Below are 22,495 nucleotides of genomic sequence, written 5' to 3'. Positions count from 1 at the left end.
GCCCACACACTATGGAACATGTGATCAATAACTAATATGCACTTAATAAGGTTGAGATTATGAACAAAAAGCATCTTGGGGCTTTTGAGGGAACCAATTTTTGTTTCGTCGGCTGGGGGTCTCGAAATGTAACCCTAAGGAATAGCGGGTCTATACTGTGTTTTTAGAAACACCCAAGTCCTGTTAAATAAAGGATCTTTGACTGGCATAGGCATCATGTTTGGATGACTTTTATACCCCAATATTTCATCCATTAAATAAATAAAAAAAAACATGAATATGAAGAGCCTTGTAGTGTCATTTTACACAAAATAAAATAAGGCATTTGTTGACTATCCCTGGGTTGTTACCTCAAAAATAAATGATTGCAACAAGAAAATGAAAATAATTTCCCAAAATACAGTCAAGTCGTGAATAAAAATAAATACATAGTCATGTTGCAAAGTTCTCCAGTGAATTAGTCGCACCAAATAAATGAGAATCAATAAAAAAATAAAAAATAATCGCTTTGAAAAATGATTGAAAGCATTTGTTGTGAGCAAAGTTTCAAAAAAGCAACTCAATGATTGAGTTTATTGATAGTTAATTAGTAGAAGAAGTGAGTGTTACTATCGGATGAATAATTAGTTTGTTGATAGTTGATTAGTACAAAAAGTGAGTGTTTCTGTCAGATGAATTATTAGTTTATTGATAGTTGCTTAGTACAAAAGTGGGTTTTACTGTCAGATGAATTATTAGTTTATTGATAGTTGATTAGTACAAAAAGTGAGTGTTACTATCAGATGAATTATTAGTTTATTGATAATTGCTTAGTACAAAAGTGGGTTTTACTGTCAGATGAGTTATTAGTTTATTGATAGTTGATTAGTACAAAAAGTGAGCGTTACTGTCAGATGAATTATTAGTTTATTGATAGTTGCTTAGTACAAAAGTGGGTTTTACTGTCAGATGAGTTATTAGTTTATTGATAGTTGCTTAGTACAAAAGTGGGTTTTACTGTCAGATGAATTATTAGTTTATTGATAGTTGCTTAGTACAAAAGTGGGTTTTACTGTCAGATGAGTTATTAGTTTATTGATAGTTGATTAGTACAAAAGTGGGTTTTACTGTCAGATGAGTTATTAGTTTATTGATAGTTGCTTAGTACAAAAAGTGAGCGTTACTGTCGGATGAGTTATTAGTTTATTGATAGTTGCTTAGTACAAAAGTGGGTTTTACTGTCAGATGAATTATTAGTTTATTGATAGTTGCTTAGTACAAAAGTGGGTTTTACTGTCGGATGAGTTATTAGTTTATTGATAGTTGCTTAGTACAAAAGTGGGTTTTACTGTCAGATGAATTATTAGTTTATTGATAGTTGCTTAGTACAAAAGTGGGTTTTACTGTCAGATGAGTTATTAGTTTATTGATAGTTGATTAGTACAAAAGTGGGTTTTACTGTCAGATGAGTTATTAGTCTATTGATAGTTGCTTAGTACAAAAAGTGAGCGTTACTGTCGGATGAGTTATTAGTTTATTGATAGTTGCTTAGTACAAAAGTGGGTTTTACTGTCAGATGAATTATTAGTTTATTGATAGTTGCTTAGTACAAAAGTGGGTTTTACTGTCGGATGAGTTATTAGTTTATTGATAGTTGCTTAGTACAAAAGTGGGTTTTACTGTCAGATGAATTATTAGTTTATTGATAGTTGCTTAGTACAAAAGTGGGTTTTACTGTCAGATGAGTTATTAGTTTATTGATAGTTGATTAGTACAAAAAGTGAGCGTTACTGTCAGATGAATTATTAGTTTATTGATAGTTGCTTAGTACAAAAGTGGGTTTTACTGTCAGATGAGTTATTAGTTTATTGATAGTTGCTTAGTACAAAAAGTGAGCGTTACTGTCGGATGAGTTATTAGTTTATTGATAGTTGCTTAGTACAAAAGTGGGTTTTACTGTCAGATGAATTATTAGTTTATTGATAGTTGCTTAGTACAAAAGTGGGTTTTACTGTCGGATGAGTTATTAGTTTATTGATAGTTGCTTAGTACAAAAGTGGGTTTTACTGTCAGATGAATTATTAGTTTATTGATAGTTGCTTAGTACAAAAGTGGGTTTTACTGTCAGATGAGTTATTAGTTTATTGATAGTTGATTAGTACAAAAAGTGAGCGTTACTGTCAGATGAATTATTAGTTTATTGATAGTTGCTTAGTACAAAAGTGGGTTTTACTGTCAGATGAATTATTAGTTTATTGATAGTTGATAGTATAAAAAGTGAGTGTTACAGTCAGATGAATTATTAGTTTATTGATAGTTGCTTAGTACAAAAGTGGGTTTTACTGCCAGATGAATTATTAGTTTATTGATAGTTGCTTAGTACAAAAAGTGAGCGTTACTGTCAGATGAGTTATTAGTTTATTGATAGTTGCTTAGTACAACAAGTGAGCGTTACTGTCAGATGAGTTATTAGTTTATTGATAGTTGCTTAGTACAAAAGTGGGTTTTACTGTCAGATGAATTATTAGTTTATTGATAGTTGATAGTATAAAAAGTGAGTGTTACAGTCAGATGAATTATTAGTTTATTGATAGTTGCTTAGTACAAACGTGGGTTTTACTGCCAGATGAATTATTAGTTTATTGATAGTTGCTTAGTATAAAAAGTGAGTGTTACTATCAGATGAATTATTAGTTTATTGATGGTTGCTTAGTACAAAAAGTGAGCATTCCGTTCAGATGAATTATTAGTTTATTGATAGTTGCTTAGTACAAAAGTGGGTTTTACTGTCAGATGAGTTATTAGTTTATGGATAGTTGCTTAGTACAAAAGTGGGTTTTACTGTCAGATGAATTATTAGTTTATTGATAGTTGATAGTATAAAAAGTGAGTGTTACAGTCACATGAATTATTAATTTATTGATAGTTGCTTAGTACAAACGTGGGTTTTACTGTCAGATGAATTATTAGTTTATGTTGCTTAGTACAAACGTGGGTTTTACTGTCAGATGAATTATTAGTTTATTGATAGTTGCTTAGTATAAAAAGTGAGTGTTACTATCAGATGAATTATTAGTTTATTGATGGTTGCTTAGTACAAAAAGTGAGCATTCCGTTCAGATGAATTATTAGTTTATTGATAGTTGATTAGTACAAAAGTGAGTGTTGCTGTCAGATGAATTATTAGTTTATTGATAGTTGATTAGTACAAACCTGGGTTTTACTGTCAGATGAATTATTAGTTTATTGATGGTTGATTAGTATAAAAAGTGAGCGTTACTGTCAGATGACCGGCTTGGTGTCATGATGTTTGCTGCTCTGGTGTGCCAAGCGTCTCCACGTCCTTCAAACATATTGAGTCTCCACTTGAGGTTGTTTGTTCCTGCAAGAACATCAACAAATCACTGGGGTAAAAAAAAAAAAAAAAGTACTCACATAAACTTCATGAATTATTTTATATTTGAAAAGCTTTTATCGAGACGTGTCTTATTTTTTTATGAAAAAGGACTGGGTCTGTGTTTATGAAGAAAGATGCTTATTTAGATCACTGTACTTGGTACTCAGGTATAACACTTCTATTGGAGCAACTAAAAAAAAAAATCAAGAGCATTGTGGGAGCTCCTTTTAAAAGTGCTGACTTTCACAGAAGAGTAGTAACAATTAGTGGTGCTTTGGCTGGTGCAGGATAATAATTTAATCTTCAGCAGTAAAAGTTGTCTTACCTTGCCTCCATCTTCAGGTGTGTGTTTATGCTGGTCAGTACTGCCCACCAGTTCCTTTGTTTTGATGTCATGCTGAGAGGCCACACCATCTTCAGGTGTGTGTTTATGCCTGTCAATACTGCCTACTAGTTCCTTTGTTTTGGTGTCATGCTGAGATGCCACACCATCTTCAAGTGTGTGTTTATGCTTGTCAATACTGCCCACCAGTTCCTTTGTTTTGGTGTCATGCTGAGAGGCCACACCATCTTCAAGTGTGTGTTTCTGCTGGTCAATACTGCCCACTAGTTCCTTTGTTTTGATGTCATGCTGAGATGCCACACCATCTTCAAGTGTGTGTTTATGCTTGTCAATACTGCCCACTAGTTCCTTTGTTTTGATGTCATGCTGAGATGCCACACCATCTTCAAGTGTGTGTTTCTGCTGGTCAATACTGCCCACCAGTTCCTTTGTTTTGGTGTCATGCTGAGATGCCACACCATCTTCAAGTGTGTGTTTATGCTTGTCAATACTGCCCACCAGTTCCTTTGTTTTGGTGTCATGCTGAGAGGCCACACCATCTTCAAGTGTGTGTTTCTGCTGGTCAATACTGCCCACTAGTTCCTTTGTTTTGATGTCATGCTGAGATGCCACACCATCTTCAAGTGTGTGTTTATGCTTGTCAATACTGCCCACTAGTTCCTTTGTTTTGGTGTCATGCTGAGATGCCACACCATCTTCAAGTGTGTGTTTATGCTTGTCAATACTGCCCACTAGTTCCTTTGTTTTGATGTCATGCTGAGATGCCACACCATCTTCAAGTGTGTGTTTATGCTTGTCAATACTGCCCACTAGTTCCTTTGTTTTGATGTCATGCTGAGATGCCACACCATCTTCAAGTGTGTGTTTCTGCTGGTCAATACTGCCCACCAGTTCCTTTGTTTTGGTGTCATGCTGAGATGCCACACCATCTTCAAGTGTGTGTTTCTGCTGGTCAATACTGCCCACCAGTTCCTTTGTTTTGGTGTCATGCTGAGAGGCCACACCATGTCCTTCCCGGGTCTCCGGCCTGCTCTGGGCTTGAGTGTCGCTGTCGGTTCCTGAGGGACTGTGGTCTCCCTGACCCATCTCCACGCCCTGTCTACTGTCCAACTCGTACTCGCCGTGCGTACTCGCCGTGCGTAGCGTCTCCACAAACATCCTGCTGACAACTGCCCGGGCTCTGTGAGAGCCGTTCGTGGGCGATGAGGCCTCGTTACCACGGATCTGTGGAGAGCGTGGGCGTGCGTTCACTTCCTCGGCGCGACCCCCGTCCTCGATTGACCGGCGACCAGGCTGATCCGGTTCTGGGAGAGGCGGGTCAGTTCGATGGCGTAGAGGTGCGGTGATACCGTAGCGGAAGGCGGCCTGCACGCTTCCGTACATGAACACCTGAAACAAAGATGACAACGTCTTTGATTCGCAAACTGAAAAATAATCCAGTGTATTACTAATCTAGATACACTTTCGGGGTCCTAATATATCAATCAAATTTTCGCTAAGATGGGTAGAGGTATTAATCGAGTAGCAACAATATTGCTACTACGGATCATTTTAACAAAAACTCCTCAAAACAGCCCACTGCCTATAATATGGGCTTTTTAAACATAAGATCCTTGTCTCCCAATAACGTTTTGGGAGACAAGGGCGGTCATTAGAGACAAAAATGTTAACCGTCATTGGTCTCAGCGAAACCTGGTTCAAACCAGACGATTTTTTTGCGCTGAATGAGGCCTCTCCTCCTAACTATACCAATGCGCATATTGCTCGTCCCCTTAAAATGGCTTATCGGTTTAATAACTTTTTTTTTCTCTTTCCCTTTTTCTTTTCTTTTATTTTAATTGGATTTGCATATGTTCTACATCTGGATCTGTGTACTGTTATTTTATTTTTATTTATAGAATTGTCTTTCTTTTCCTTTTTCCTTTCTTTTATTGTAACTGTATCTGTATACTGTTATCTTATTATTATGAGAATGTTATTTTTCTTTTCCATTTCTTTTATTTGTAACTGGATTCATCTATGTTTTGTAACTGGATCGGTGTATTATTATTTTACTTTGAACTTTTGAAAAGGACCCCAGGAAGACTAGTCTGGCATTTGTGCGTCGGCTAAATTTTAATTTTCCTGAGGGAACTCTCCTGAAGGAATCAATATAGTACTATCTATCTATCCATCTATCTATTTAATCTAATGGGGATCCTCAATCAACAATAGACAATAAACAATCCAAGAGTCTTTACCAAAATGGAAAGCACGATGGTGAGGAGGACTGGGATCTGCAGCGTTATTGGGAGATCTTGGAGGAGCGCTCGGAGGAACTCGCTGATCCCGTGGCCGATGTGTTTGAGTGGCTCGGTGATGAAGGTCGTCATGGTTACTGAAATCGCCTGCAAAGGAGTGAGAGACACTACATTTAGCCAGCTAGATCAAAGTGGATGAAAGGTGTATCTTGTTTGTTCAATGAAGGTATTTGGAGCGCAGCTCCGCCTCCACAAGCCCAGGGAGTGACTGTGCAGTACCACACGTACAAACCAACATTTATCGCTTCATTAAATGCGAAGAATACACAACTTAGAGAGACTTTCCTGTGGCTTGGCAACACTTTCAACACCACTGCTGTACTTCTTTCAACCAAAGTGGACATTTTCTGAACGCTAATTTATTTTTTTGCACATGGAAGAAAAAAAAGAAAAAAATAGAGCAAAAAGACATAACGTAATGAAAAAAGCAGAAATGTTGATGCTAATAATGAATAAAAACAAAGATTTGTCTTTGTTTAGGGCTATATAAGTAAACATTGATTGATTGATTTAGTCTTTTTATTAGCATATTTCATTAGACTGCCACCATGTTGAAAGACTATTATTAAGAATATTGTTTGTTTTATACACTTGAAGGCTCCACGCTACTTCTCTTCTTTTTACAATGTCAAATAGATTAATTAATATTTATTAGCGTTGCTGTTTTTTTAATGTATTTTTTGCCAGCTCATACTGTTATGTCCATTCTAATCCTAAATATTCCACACTTGGTTGAAATGTATTTCCAACATGTTTACAGTATCAATATAAGTCACTTTCTCTTTACATATCCAAAAAGGAGTAGGAAGAAGCAAGGCTTATCTAATCTGCCCCCTTTCCCACTATTTAGCAATAACTAAGACATACACTAGATTGCCAAAAGTATTTGGCCACCCATCCAAATGTTGAGAATCAGGTATCAAATCAAACACTTAGGCATGGAGACTGTTTCTACAAACATTTGTGAAAGAATGGGCCCGCTCTCAGTGATTTCCGGCATGGAACTGTCACAGGATGCCACCTGTGCAACTAATCCAGTTGCGAAATTTCTTCGCTCTTAAATATTCCAAAGTCAACTTTCGGCTTTAGTATAAGAAAACGGAAGAGTTTGGGAACAACAGCAACTCAGCCACGTAAACTGACAGAGGGGTCAGCGGAGGCTGAAGCGCATAGTGCAAAGACATTCTGCACGGTCAGTTGCCACAGAGCTCCAAACTTCATGTGACCTTCCAATTAGCCCACGTACAGTACGCAGAGAGCTTCATGGAATGGGTTTCCATGGCCGATCAGCCCGATCTAAGCCATAAATCACCAAGTCCAATGCAAAGTGTGGGATGCAGTGGTGTAAAGCACATCGCCACTAGCTTGTAATGCAGTGGAGACACGTTCTCTGGACTGATAAATCACGCTTTTCCATCAGTTCAACCCAGAAGTTTTTGAATCACTTCCACTTTTCAATAAAGGAGTTAGTTTAAAAGTCTGTTTTTTTTTTAAATGGTGGTATCGAACCAGTATGGAGAAATGTAAAAATGGATAGGTCTAGACCAGGGGTCACCAACCTTTTTGAAAGCAAGAGCTACTTCTTGGGTACTGATTAATGCGAAGGGCTACCAGTTTGATACACACTTAAATAAATTGCCAGAAATAGCCAATTTGCTCAATTTATCTTTGATATATACTGTATATATATATATATATATATATATATATATATATACACACATATATATACATATATATATATATATATATATATATATATATATATACTCACATATATATACATATATATATATATATATATATATATATATATATATATATATATATATATAAATGGGTATTTTTGTCTGTCATTCCGTCATACATTTTCTTTCCTTTTACGGAAGGTTTTTTGTAGAGAATAAATGATGAAAAAAAACTCTTAAATGAACGATTTAAAAGAGGAGAAAACAGGGAAAAAAATGAAAATTTAATTTTGAAACGTAGTTTCTCTTCAATTTCGACTCTTTAAAAGTCAAAATTCAACCGAAAAAAAGAAGAGAAAAACTACCTAATTCGAATCTTTTGGAAAAAAATTAAAAATAATTTATGGAACATCATTAGTAATTTTTCCTGATTAAGATACATTTTAGAATTTTGATGACATGTTTTAAATAGGTTAAAATCCAATCTGCATTTTGTTAGAATATATAACAAATTGGACCAAGCTATATTTCTAACAAAGACAAATCATTATTTCTTCTACATTTTCCAGAACAAAAATTTTGAAATAATTTGGTTCTAAAGATTTTCTAGATTTACCAGAATAATTTTTTGAAATTTTAATCATAATAGGTTTGAAAATATATTTCACGAATATTCTTCGTTGAAAAAACCGAAGCTAAAATGAATAATTAAATTTAAATGTATTTGTCATTCTTTACAATAAAAAAAATGTATATATTTGAACATTGATTTAAATCTTTAGGAAAGAAGAGGAACGAATTTAGAAGGTATATGTTTTTAAAAATCCTAAAATCATTTTTAAGGTTGTATTTTTTCTCTAAAATTGTCTTTCTGAAAGTTATAAGAAGCAAAGTAAAAAAATAAATGAAGACAAAGTCTTTAAAATATTTTCTTGGATTTTCGAATTCCATTTGATTTTTGTCCCTCTTAGAATTAAAAATGTTGAGCAAAGCGAGACCAGCTTGCTAGTAAATAAATACAATTTAAAAAATAAAGGCAGCTCACTGGTAAGTGCTGCTATTTGAGCTATTTTTAGAACAGGCCAGCGGGCGACTCATCTGGTCCTTACGGGCGACCTGGTGCCCACGGGGACCGCGTTGGTGACCCCTGGTTTAGACTATTGTGAAGTCTACAGACCATTTCTGGTCTTTTTGGACACCTGTGCAGACAAGTACTTATCGCTCTTCTCGACGAGCAGCAGGTGCTCTCAGGATTCGATTCAGAATCGATTCAACCGGCAACAAATTAGAGTGGAACCTCAATCTACTAACCCCTCATTGTACTGACTTTTACATTTTTATGAACCTCAGATTGAATAGAAATATGCTTTGGTGTAGGAAGGTGTCATTCATCAAGATACCGTAGCAGACTGGACCACTTTGTGGCAGAACCTACCTTGGTGGGAGGTACCAGCAGAATGGGGTCCACCATCAGGACCTCGTAGTATTTCTTGCAAGGGTCGTCCTGCAAAGTCCACGTGCTTCTGAACCACTCTGCAAAGAGGCACACACAATGGTGATTTATTGTTATCAAAAAACCAACAATGTATTGTCTTTTATCATACAATGCAATACAAGCAGTCCTGCGGTGTGTTTGTGTGTGATATCATGTGCGACACAAGCAGTCCTGCAGCATGTTTACTTGTGTGTGATATCATGTGCGATACAAGCAGTCCTGCAGCATGTTCACTTGTGTGTGATATCATGTGCGATACAAGCAGTCCTGCAGCATGTTTACTTGTGTGTGATATCATGTGCGACCCAAGCAGTCCTGCAGCATGTTTACTTGTGTGTGATATCATGTGCGACACAAGCAGTCCTGCAGTGTTTACTTGTGTGTGATATCGTGTGCGATACAAGCAGTAGTGCAGTGTGTTTGTGTTAAGTTAAAGTTAACTTTGTGTGTGATATCATGTCCAATAAAAACAGTCCTGCAGTTTGTGTGTGATATCATGTGCGATACAAGCAGTCCTGCAGCGCGTTTACTTGTGTGATATCATGTGCAATACAAGCAGTCCTGCAGTGTGTTTATGTGTGATATCATGTGCGATACAAGCAGTCATGCAGCGTGTTTACTTGTGTGTGATATCATGTGCGATACAAGCAGTCATGCAGCGTGTTTACTTGTGTGTGATATCATGTGCGATACAAGCAGTCATGCAGCGTGTTTACTTGTGTGTGATATCATGTGTGATACAAGCAGCCTTGCAGTGTGTTCTTGTGTGATATAATGTGCAATACAAGTAGTCCCGCAGCGTATTTACTTGTGTGTGATATCATGTGCGATACAAGCAGTCCTGCAGCGTGTTTACTTGTGTGTGATATCATGTGCGATATAAGCAGTACTGCAGTGGTTTTGTGTTAAGTTAAAATTAACTTTGTGTGTGATATCATGTGCAATACAGGCATTCCTGCAGAGTGTTTACTTCTGCGTGATATCATATGCGATACAAGCAGTCCTGCAGTGTTTACTTGTGTGTGATATCGTGTGCAATACAAGCAGTCCTGCAGCGCGTTTATTTGTGTGTGATATCATGTGCAATACAAGCAGTCCTGCAGAGTGTTTACGTGTGTGATATCATGTGCGATATAAGCAGTACTGCAGTGGTTTTGTGTTAAGTTAAAATTAACTTTGTGTGTGATATCATGTGCAATACAAGCATTCCTGCAGAGTGTTTACTTCTGCGTGATATCATATGCGATACAAGCAGTCCTGCAGAGTGTTTACTTCTGCGTGATATCATATGCGATACAAGCAGTCCTGCAGTGTTTACTTGTGTGTGATACCATGTGCGATACAAGCCGTCCTGCAGCGCATTTATTTGTGTGTGATATCATGTGCAATACAAGCAGTCCTGCAGTGTGTTTATATGTGATATCATGTGCGATACAAGCAGTCATGCAGCGTGTTTACTTGTGTGTGATATCATGTGCGATACAAGCAGTCATGCAGCGTGTTTACTTGTGTGTGATATCATGTGTGATACAAGCAGCCTTGCAGTGTGTTCTTGTGTGATATAATGTGCAATACAAGTAGTCCCGCAGCGTATTTACTTGTGTGTGATATCATGTGCGATACAAGCAGTCCTGCAGTGTTTACTTGTGTGTGATATCATGTGCAATACAAGCAGTCCTGCAGAGTGTTTACGTGTGCTCTCAATTTACCGGTCGATCTACGTTCCCATCCTCACCTATGGTCATGAGCTTTGGGTCATGACCGAAAGGATAAGATCACGGGTACAAGCGGCCCAAATGAGTTTGGGTCTCTCCCTTAGAGATAGGGTGAGAAGCTCTGCCATCCGGGAGGAACTCAAAGTAAAGCCGCTGCTCCTTCACATGGAGAGGAGCCAGATGAGGTGGTTCGGGCATCTGGTCAGGATGCCACCCGAACGCCTCCCTAGGGAGGTGTTTAGGGCACGTCCGACCAGTAGGAGGCCACGGGGAAGACCCAGGACACGTTGGGAAGACTATGTCTCCCAGCTGGCCTGGGAACGCCTCGGGATCCCCCGGGAAGAGCTGGACGAAGTGGCTGGGGAGAGGGAAGTCTGGGTGTCCCTGCTTAGGCTGCAGCCCCCACGACCCGACCTCAGATAAGCAGAAGAAAATGGATGGATGGATGGAGGGATTGTTTTCCATCACCTGCCCACTTCCACTACACAACAGCCACAGAGCAAACCCACTAAACCTATTTGTGACGGCCATGTTTTCTCCTGTGGTAGCCACCTCCTTGTTCCTTTAGGGCAGGGGTGTCCAAAGCGTGGCCCGCAGCTAATTGTTTACCGGCCCGCCACACAATCTGGAAATGCTATTGCAAAAATAAAAAGGAACATTAAAAATATTGGAATGAGGTGAAATCTAACGAGAAAAAGTTGCCATGTTGACACAAAGTTGCCCTGCAGGCTGTTTTTTTTTTATTTGTCTTTATTTTACCATGAATTGATTAACGTGGACCCCGACTTAAACAAGTAGAAAAACTTATTGGGGTGTTACCACTTAGTGGTCAATTGTACGGAATATATCCTGTACTGTTTACAAGTTTCAATCAATCTATTATTTTTATTTTTTTTGGGGCAATGCTCAAAACAAATAATAATGACAAAAAAAAACATGTTATAATGAATTATTTTCAAAGCTCCAATTAGTTCAAATATTTCACTTAAAAAAAATGTTTTATGTGGTAAATATTGCATATATTGTGCAGTTGTCATATAAAAACAAAGTTTTCTTTGACAAAAGACACCCGTGGACACACCCCTCCGACTATCAGGTACTATTTAACTCACTAAAACACTAGCAACACAATAGAAAGATAAGGGATTTCCCAGAATTATCCTAGTAAATGTGTCTAAAAACATCTGAATCGCTCACAATGCAATCGCCTTTTTTTTTTTTTTTACTTTGTTTATTTTATTTTATTTTTTTAATCCTTCACTATCAATATCCTCAGCCACAAATCTTTCATCCTCACTCAAATTAATGGGGAAATTGTCGTTTTCTCGGTCCGAATAGCTCTTTTTGTTGCAGGCTCCCATTTAACTCACTAAAACACTAGCAACACAATAGAAAGATAACAGATTTCCCAGAATTATCCTAGTAAATGTGTCTAAAAACATCTGAATCGCTCACAATGCAATCGCTTTTTTTTTTTTAACTTTATTTATTTATTTTTTTCTAGTCCTTCACTATCAATATCCTCAGCCACAAATCTTTCATCCTCACTCAAATTAAAGGGGAAATTGTCGTTTTCTCGGTCCGAATAGCTCTTTTTGTTGCAGGCTCCCATTATAAACAATGTGAGGATGTGAGGAGCTCTCACACGGGTGACGTCATCGTCTGCTACTTCCGGTACAGGCAAGGCTTTTTTATTAGCGACCAAAAGTTGCGAACTTTATCGTCGATGTTCTCTACTAAATCCTTTCAGCAAAAATATGGCAATATCGCGAAATGATCAAGTATGACACATAGAATGGACCTGCTATCCCCGTTTGAATAAGAACATCTCATTTCAGTAGGCCTTTAAGTGTTGAAAGTTAAAAAAAACCCTAATAAAAATGTATCACTTTCTGAGTGGGGCACCTTTTGGATTCCAAATATACTTAGTGGTATTTTATTTATATTTTCACTGTGATTATTCAAAAATATAAAATAATTAAAATCAATGGTGTACTGCATTATTTATCTTTTAGGGCTCTAATTACTAAATACTGCATATTTCAGTTTTACTATGAAAAACAAAGTTGTTGTTTTTTTTTAAGTTGATATAAAGATTTACTGTAAGCGTTAAATAAAAAACATAATAATACAAATTTGACTTATTTTTAACATTTTATCAACTGAGACCCTTCATGGTCCCCGGGACCCCTAAAGGTAAAATACATTTTAAAAATACAAATATTTTGTTATGGTTTGAATAATAAAAATATCAAAATGGCCCCTGCATGCTTTAATTTTTCCGTATGCGGCCCTCAGTGGAAAAAGTTTGGACACCCCCGATTTAGAGACTCCGTTGTTCCATCAAAAAATGAGCCGCTTCGTCCAAACATTTGCCTCACGCCGTTGCTGCGTGTAGGAGCCTAAATGCTGTTTAAGTTCATTCACATTTTATGGAAGGTGCTTTATGTTTACTGAGCCAAAAGGGAACTATTAATTTATTTGCATAATACGAAAATGTAAATATTGAATGCTTTGAGTAATTATAAGGCTCACTTTATTTGTAATTAATACATTTTTCTAAATAATTTGATGACGTAACTGTTTTAATTGCATATATGGCGGAAGAGGAGTAAGATGGTTTTGGACGCAAGGTGTTATGGGTAATGGCAGTCAGGTGCACAGTTTTTTGACCTCACTCTTACTTTTTCTAACTCTTTCTTACTGTAACAAACAAACTTTATTTTGCCATTTATTGGTTCCCACATCGTTATTGTTTTACGTTTTTGAAGGATTAAGTTGATAAGTAAACATTATAAAACGAAGAGGAGCGTCCGGTGTTTTGTTTGCTGTTGCCGCAGTAAGCGGAGGCAGGAGAAAGTAGAGCGTCAAGCTAAGGCTTCATTAGGAATCTACACTGCGCTAGTAAACTATTAAGGGCCCCCATTTGGCCAGTTCCTTATCTGTTTTTAAGAAGCAGCTGCGCTCCTTTCTAGGAGAGAAGAGCTGTTTTTGCTCTACAAAAGCGGACTCTTTTTTGTTTGGATTTAGACCTCTTCTTGCTGATGTGATGGTTGCGTTGTAAGGGCTGGTCTCCTGAAGCTTCAGTAAAAGGTGGTAGTGTACCATTTTGTCTCTGGGGTCCTTTTTACTCCACATATACAGTATGTCATCCAGAAGAACTTGGTGTGTTTAATTCCCTGAGCGTGCGACAAGTGTCAAGGTGGTCTTAAAGGCCTACTGAAATGAGATTTTCTTATTTAAACGGGGATAGCAGGTCCATTCTATGTGTCATACTTGATCATTTCGCGATATTGCCATATTTTTGCTGAAAGGATTTAGTAGAGAACATCCACGATAAAGTTCACAACTTTTGGTCGCTAATAAAAAAGCCTTGCCTGTACCGGAAGTAGCAGACGATGTGCGCGTGACGTCACGGGTTGTGGAGCTCCTCACATCTGAACATTGTTTACAATCATGGCCACCAGCAGCGAGAGCGATTCGGACCGAGAAAGCGACGATTTCCCCAGTATTTGAGCGAGGATGAAAGATTTGTGGATGAGGATAGTTACAGAGAAGTACTAAAGAAATTTAAAAAAAAAAGACAGGGCAGTGGGAGCGATTCAGATGTTATTAGACACATTTACTATGATAATTCTGGAAAATCCCTTATCTGCTTATTGTGTTACTAGTGTTGTAGTGAGATTATACTGTCGTACCTGAAAGTCGGAGGGGTGTGGCCACGAGTGTGATTGATTGATACTTTTATTAATAGATTGCACAGTTCAGTACATATTCCGTACAATTGACCACTAAATGGTAACACCCGAATAAGTTTTTCAACTTGTTTAAGTCGGGGTCCACGTTAATCAAATCATGTGGTGACCGCCAGTGTCTCTGAGGGAAGCCACGGAGGAGGCAAGAGAGTCGCAGCCGCCTCTTTTACATGTCCACGGTAAGAGCCGACTTATCACCACAATTTTCTCACTGAAACCTGCCGGTTGACATGTGGTCGGGAACCATGTTCGCTTGACCGCTCTGTTCCATAGTAAAGCTTCACCTTCGGGAATGTAAACAAGGAAACACAGGCTGTGTTTCTGTTGCTAAAGGCGGCCGCAATTCACCGCTTCCCACCTACATCTTTCTTCTTTGACGTCTCCATTATTCATTGAACAAATTGCAAAAGATTCAGCAACACAGATGTCCGGAATACTGTGTAATTATGCGATTAGACCTGGAAAAAAATGTCCGCTACAATCCGAGACATCACGCATACTGACGTTTTCAACGGGATACTTCGCGCGAAATTTATAATTACAATTTAGTAAACTAAAAAGGCCGTAATGGCATGTGTTGCAATGTTAATATTTCATCATTGATATATAAACTATCAGACTGCGTGGTCGCTAGTAGTGGCTTTCAGTAGGCCTTTAATGTCTGGCGGACAAATAAGTTGCATATCCACACACCTTTCAGATTATCACTCCAGTCGATGGCCTTCACTCCCGTGCACTTGTCGTTGCTGCTGTCCATCATCACCATGTTCTTTTGGTGCTCGGCAAAGGCGGTCTGATGGGGAAAGGTGAGGTGGCGTGAGGAATAAAAGAGGACAGAGTGGACCTTCCTCACCTTGTACAGGTACAGCCAGTTCCACACGATGCTGACTAGAAAGCAGACGACGAAGAGGCGCTTGAACTGCACACACCAGGAGACGCAGGACCACAGCTCGGTGCTCACGGCCACCACCAGGACCAGAACTGCCAGCAACAACTAAAACCACAGGGAACAAAAATGTTTGAATAAGCACCGGCTGACTGATGTCTGACATTAGAAAAATAGGCAATATATATATTTTTTTGTTGAATCCTTTATATTGGTAAGATGTTTTATGCTAAAAAGCTGCTGTGCTAATCTGTCCTATGTTTTGACTACAATCCATCCATCCATCATCTTCCGCTTATCCGAGGTCGGGTCGCGGGGGCAGCAGCCTAAGCAGGGAAGCCCAGACTTCCCTATCTCCAGCCACTTCGTCTAGCTCTTCCCGGGGGATCCCGAGGCGTTCCCAGGCCAGCCGGGAGACATAGTCTTTCCAACGTGTCCTGGGTCTTCCCCGTGGCCTCCTACCAGCTGGACGTGCCCTAAACACCTCCCTAGGGAGGCGTTCGGGTGGCATCCTGACTAGATGCCCGAACCACCTCATCTGGCTCCTCTCCATGTGGAGGAGCAGCGGCTTTACTTTGAGTTCCTCCCGGATGGCAGAGCTTCTCACCCTATCTCTAAGGGAGAGCCCCGCCACCCGGCGGAGGAAACTCATTTGGGCCGCTTGTACCCGTGATCTTATCCTTTCGGTCATGACCCAAAGCTCATGACCATAGGTGAGGATGGGAACGTAGATCGACCGGTAAATTGAGAGCTTTGCCTTCCGGCTCAGCTCCTTCTTCACCACAACGGATCGATACAACGTCCGCATTACTGAAGACGCCGCACCGATCCGCCTGTCGATCTCACGATCCACTCTTCCCCCACTCGTGAACAAGACTCCTAGGTACTTGAACTCCTCCACTTGGGGCAGGGTCTCCTCCCCAACCCGGAGATGGCACTCCACCCTTTTCCGGGCGAGAACCATGGACTCGGACTTGGAGGTGCTGATTCTCATTCCGGTCGCTTCACACTCGGCTGCGAACCGATCCAGTGAGAGCTGAAGATCCCGGCCAGATGAAGCCATCAGGACCACATCATCTGCAAAAAGCAGAGACCTAATCCCGTGGCCACCAAACCGGAACCCCTCAACGCCTTGACTGCGCCTAGAAATTCTGTCCATAAAAGTTATGAACAGAATCGGTGACAAAGGACAGCCTTGGCGGAGTCCAACCTTCACTGGAAACGTGACCGACTTACTGCCAGCAATGCGGACCAAGCTCTGACACTGATCGTACAGAGATCGGAATGCCATAATAAGACAGTCCAATACCCCATACTCTCTGAGCACTCCCCACAGGACTTCCCGAGGGACACGGTCGAATGCCTTCTCCAAGTCCACAAAGCACATGTAGACTGGTTGGGCAAACTCCCATGCACCCTCAAGAACCCTGCCGAGAGTATAGAGCTGGTCCACAGTTCCACGACCAGGACGAAAACCACACTGTTCCTCCTGAATCCGAGGTTCGACTATCCGGCGAAGCCTCCTCTCCAGTACACCTGAATAAACCTTACCGGGAAGGCTGAGGAGTGTGATCCCACGATAGTTGGAACACACCCTCCGGTCCCCCTTCTTAAAGAGAGGGACCCCCACCCCGGTCTGCCAATCCAGAGGTACCGCCCCCGATGTCCACGCGATGCTGCAGAGTCTTGTCAACCGAGACAGCCCCACAGCATCCAGAGCCTTAAGGAACTCCGGGCGGATCTCTTCCACCCCCGGGGCCTTGCCGCCGAGGAGCTTTTTAACTACCTCAGCGACCTCAGCCCCAGAAATAGGAGAGTCCACTACAGATTCCCCAGGCACCGCTTCCTCAAAGAAAGACGTGTTGGTGGGATTGAGGAGGTCTTCGAAGTATTCCCTCCACCGATCCACAACATCCGCAGTCGAAGTCAGCAGAACACCATCCGCACCATACACGGTGTTGATAGTGCACTGCTTCCCCTTCCTGAGGCGCCGTATGGTGGTCCAGAATCGCTTCGAAGCCGTCCGGAAGTCGTTTTCCATGGCTTCCCCGAACTCTTCCCATGTCCGACTTTTTGCCTCCGCGACCGCTGAAGCTGCACACCGCTTGGCCCGTCGGTACCCGTCCACTGCCTCCGGAGTCCTATGAGCCAAAAGAACCCGATAGGATTCCTTCTTCAGCTTGACGGCATCCCTCACTGCTGGTGTCCACCAACGGGTTCTGGGATTACCGCCACGACAGGCACCAACAACCTTGCGGCCACAGCTCCAATCAGCCGCCTCGACAATAGAGGTTCGGAACATGGTCCACTCGGACTCAATGTCCCGCACCTCCCTCGTGACATGTTCAAAGTTCTCCCGGAGGTGTGAATTGAAACTCTCTCTGACAGGAGACTCTGCCAGACGTTCCCAGCAGACCCTCACAATGCGCTTGGGCCTGCCAGGTCTGTCCGGCATCCTCCCCCACCATCGCAGCCAACTCACCACCAGGTGGTGATCGGTAGAAAGCTCCGCCCCTCTCTTCACCCGAGTGTCCAAAACATAAGGCCGCAAATCCGATGACACAACTACAAAGTCGATCATGGAACTGCGGCCTAGGGTGTCCTGGTGCCAAGTGCACATATGGACACCCTTATGTTTGAACATGGTGTTTGTTATCGACAAACTGTGACGAGCACAGAAGTCCAATAACAAAACACCACTCGGGTTTAGATCCGGGCGACCATTCTTCCCAATCACGCCTCTCCAGGTTTCACTGTCGTTGCCAACATGAGCGTTGAAGTCTCCCAGTAGGACAAGGGAATCACCCTGAGGAGCACTTTCCAGTACTCCCTCGAGTGTACCCAAAAAGGGTGGGTACTCTGAACTGCTGTTTGGTGCGTAAGCACAAACAACAGTCAGGACCCGTCCCCCCACCCGAAGGCGAAGGGAAGCTACCCTCTCGTCCACTGGGTTGAACTCAAACGTACAGGCTTTGAGCCGGGGGGCAACCAGAATTGCCACCCCAGCCCGTCGCCTCTCACTGCCGGCAACGCCAGAGTGGAAGAGGGTCCAGTCCCTCTCGAGAGAAGTGGTTCCAGAGCCCTTGCTGTGCGTCGAGGTGAGTCCGACTATATCCAGCCGGAACTTCTCTACCTCGCGCACTAGCTCAGGCTCCTTCCCCCCCAGTGAGGTGACGTTCCACGTCCCAAGAGCTAGCTTCTGTAGCCAAGGATCGGACCGCCAAGTGCCCTGCCTTCGGCTGCCGCCCAGCTCACAATGCACCCGACCTCTATGGCCCCTCCTATGAGTGGTGAGCCCATTGGAGGGATGACCCACGTTGCCTCTTCGGGCTGTGCCCGGCCGGGCCCCATGGGGACAGGCCCGACCACCAGGCGCTCGCCATCGTGCCCCACCTCCGGGCCTGGCTCCAGAGCGGGGCCCCGGTGACTCACGTCCGGGCGAGGGAAATCTGGGTTCATTTCGTTGTAATTCCATAGAAGTCTTTGAGCTGCTCTTTGTCTGATCACTCACCTAGGACCTGTTTGTCTTGGGAGACCCTACCAGGGGGCATGAAAACCCCCAGACAACATAGCTCCTAGGATCATTGGGACACGCAAACTCCTCTACCACGGTAAGGTAGCAGCTCAGAGAGGAGCTGCTACCTGAGGAGCTGGTCATTGACTACAATGACCACAAATATTTCTTCCAGTTGCTAACAATCTTTACAAGTTTAAACAGGCGCAATATGAGAATCCAGGCTAATATTGGCATGCTTTTATTCTGAAGCTTAGTTTGCACTAGGGTTGTCCCGATAACAATATTTTGGTACCGGGACCAGAACGTATTTCTGCTTGTATCGCACATGATATCACACACGCAAAGACTCTGCAGGACTGCTTGGGTCGCACATGATATCACACACAAGTAAACATGCTGGAGGGCTGCTTGTATCGCACATGATATCACACACAAGTAAACATGCTGGAGGGTTGCTTGTATCGCACATGATATCACACACAAACAAACTGCAGGACTGCTTGGGTCGCACATGATATCACACACAAGTAAACATGCTGGAGGGCTGCTTGTATCGCACATGATATCACACACAAGTAAAAATTCTGCAGGGTTGCTTGTATTGCACATGATAGACACAAGTAAACACACTGCAGGGGTGCTTGTATCGCATGATATCACACACAAGTAAAAACTCTGCAGGACTGCTTGTATGGCACATGATATCACACACGCAAAAACTCTATAGGACTGCTTGTATCGCACATGATATCACAAACAAGTAAACATGCTGGAGGGCTGCTTGTATCGCACAGGATATCAAACACAAGTAAAAATTCTGCAGGACTACTTGTATCGTACATGATATCACACACAAGTAAAAACTGCTGGACTGCTTGTATCGCACAAGAAAATGGCTGCAGGATTGCTTGTGTCGCACATGATATCACACACAAGTAGACATCCTGCAGGATTGCTTGTATCGCACATGATATCAGACACAAGTAGACACGCTGCAGGGCTGCTTGTATCGCACATGATATCACACACAAGTAAAAACTCCGCAGGGCTACTTGTATCGCACATGATATCACACCCAAGTAAAAACTCTGCAGGACTGCTTGTATCGCTCGTGATATCAAACAAAGCAAAAGGCTGCAGGACTGCTTGTATCGCACAAGTAAACATTCTGCAGGACTGCTTGTATCGTACATGATATCACACACAAGTAAAAACTCCGCAGGGCTACTTGTATCGCACATGATATCACACACAAGTAAAAACTCTGCAGGACTGCTTGTATCGCTCGTGATATCAAACAAAGCAAAAGGCTGCAGGACTGCTTGTATCGCACAAGTAAACATTCTGCAGGACTGCTTGTATCGTACATGATATCACACACAAGTAAAAACTCTGCTGGACTGCTTGTATCCCACATGATATCACAAACAAGTACACATTCTGCAGGACTGTATCGCACATGATATCACACACAAGTAAACACGCTGCAGGGCTGCTTGTATCGTACATGATATCACACACAAGAAAAAACTCTGCAGGACTGCTTGTAGAGCACATGATATCTCACAAAGAAAAAGGCTATAGGACTGCTTGTATCACACATGATATCACATACAAGTAAATATTCTGCAGGACTGCTTGTATCGCATATGATATCTCACAAAGAAAAAGGCTACAGGACTGCTTGTATCACACGTGATATCACATACAAGTAAATATTCTGCAGGACTGCTTGTATCGCACATGATATCACACACAAGTAAACATGCTGGAAGGCTGCTTGTATCACACATGACATCACGCACAAGTAAAAAACTCTGCAAGACTGTATCGCACATGATATCACACACAAGTAGACATTCTGCAGGACTGCTTGTATCGCACATGATATGTGAAGTGAATTGAATTATATTTATATAGCGCTTTTCTCAAGTGACTCAAAGCGCTTTACATAGTGAAACCCAATATCTAAGTTACATTCAAACCAGTGTGGGTGGCACTGGGAGCAGGTGGGTAAAGTGTCTTGCCCAAGGACACAATGGCAGTGACTAGGATGGCACAAGCGGGAATTGAACCTGCAACCCTCAGGTTGCTGGCACGGCCACTCTACCAACCGAGCTATTATCACACACAACTTAACACGCTGCAGGACTGCGTGTATCGCACATGATATCACACATTTTCCATGAAACCCCATAGCAGGACTGCATGTATCGCACATGATATCACACATTTTCCATGAAAGCCATGTTTCTATAATGCTATCAAACTAACCGAGCTATTATCACACACAACTTAACACGCTGCAGGACTGCGTGTATCGCACATGATATCACACATTTTCCATGAAACCCCATGGTAGGACTGCACATGATATCACACATTTTCCATGAAACCCCATAGTAGGACTGCACATGATATCACACATTTTCCATGAAACCCCATAGCAGGACTGCATGTATCGCACATGATATCACACATTTTCCATGAAACCCCATAGCAGGACTGCATGTATCGCACATAATATCACACATTTTCCATGAAACCCCATAGCAGGACTGCATGTATCGCACATATCACACATTTCCCATGAAACCCCATAGCAGGACTGCATGTATCGCACATGATATCACACATTTTCCATGAAAGCCATGTTTCTATAATGCTATCAAACCAACCGAGCTATTATCACACACAACTTAACACGCTGCAGGACTGCGTGTATCGCACATGATATCACACATTTTCCATGAAACCCCATAGTAGGACTGCACATGATATCACACATTTTCCATGAAACCCCATAGTAGGACTGCACATGATATCACACATTTTCCATGAAACCCCATAGCAGGACTGCATGTATCGCACATGATATCACACATTTTCCATGAAACCCCATAGCAGGACTGCATGTATCGCACATAATATCACACATTTTCCATGAAACCCCATAGCAGGACTGCATGTATCGCACATGATATCACACATTTTCCATGAAAGCCATGTTTCTATAATGCTATCAAACCAACCGAGCTATTATCACACACAACTTAACACGCTGCAGGACTGCGTGTATCGCACATGATATCACACATTTTCCATGAAACCCCATAGCAGGACTGCATGTATCGCACATGATATCACACATTTCCCATGAAACCCCATAGCAGGACTGCATGTATCGCACATGATATCACACATTTCCCATGAAACCCCATAGCAGGACTGCATGTATCGCACATGATATCACACATTTCCCATGAAACCCCATAGCAGGACTGCATGTATCGCACATGATATCACACATTTCCCATGAAACCCCATAGCAGGACTGCATGTATCGGACATGATATCACACATTTTCCATGAAAGCCACGTTTCTATAATGCTATCAAACCAACCGAGCTATTATCACAC

General features: G+C 41.6%; 1 protein-coding gene across 3 annotated transcripts in view; it reads right to left on the bottom strand.

Moving 5' to 3' along the window:
- Positions 1–214: 214 nt before the first annotated feature.
- The window catches only part of clcc1 (chloride channel CLIC-like 1), a 32,489-nt gene continuing 10,208 nt past the window's right edge, over positions 215–22,495 (bottom strand). For 2 of the 3 annotated variants that reach the window (XM_061883053.1, XM_061883054.1), the window contains exons 5-10: positions 15,526–15,666; positions 15,366–15,465; positions 9,143–9,240; positions 5,960–6,106; positions 3,702–5,108; positions 3,040–3,361 (exon numbers count right to left, since the gene is read on the bottom strand). In XM_061883053.1, the coding sequence (XP_061739037.1) occupies positions 3,281–3,361; positions 3,702–5,108; positions 5,960–6,106; positions 9,143–9,240; positions 15,366–15,465; positions 15,526–15,666 (1,974 nt within the window). In that variant the 3' untranslated portion in view covers positions 3,040–3,280. Of the gene's footprint in view, positions 2,185–3,039; positions 3,362–3,701; positions 5,109–5,959; positions 6,107–9,142; positions 9,241–15,365; positions 15,466–15,525; positions 15,667–22,495 lie in introns of those variants that run through there. The other variant, XR_009803637.1, reaches the window with a different exon arrangement.

This window comes from Nerophis ophidion, linkage group LG22 (assembly GCF_033978795.1).
Source record: "Nerophis ophidion isolate RoL-2023_Sa linkage group LG22, RoL_Noph_v1.0, whole genome shotgun sequence".
Taxonomy (NCBI): domain Eukaryota; kingdom Metazoa; phylum Chordata; class Actinopteri; order Syngnathiformes; family Syngnathidae; genus Nerophis; species Nerophis ophidion.
The sequence above is the reverse complement of the archived record's forward strand: the minus strand, read 5'-3'. Positions and strand labels throughout refer to the sequence as shown.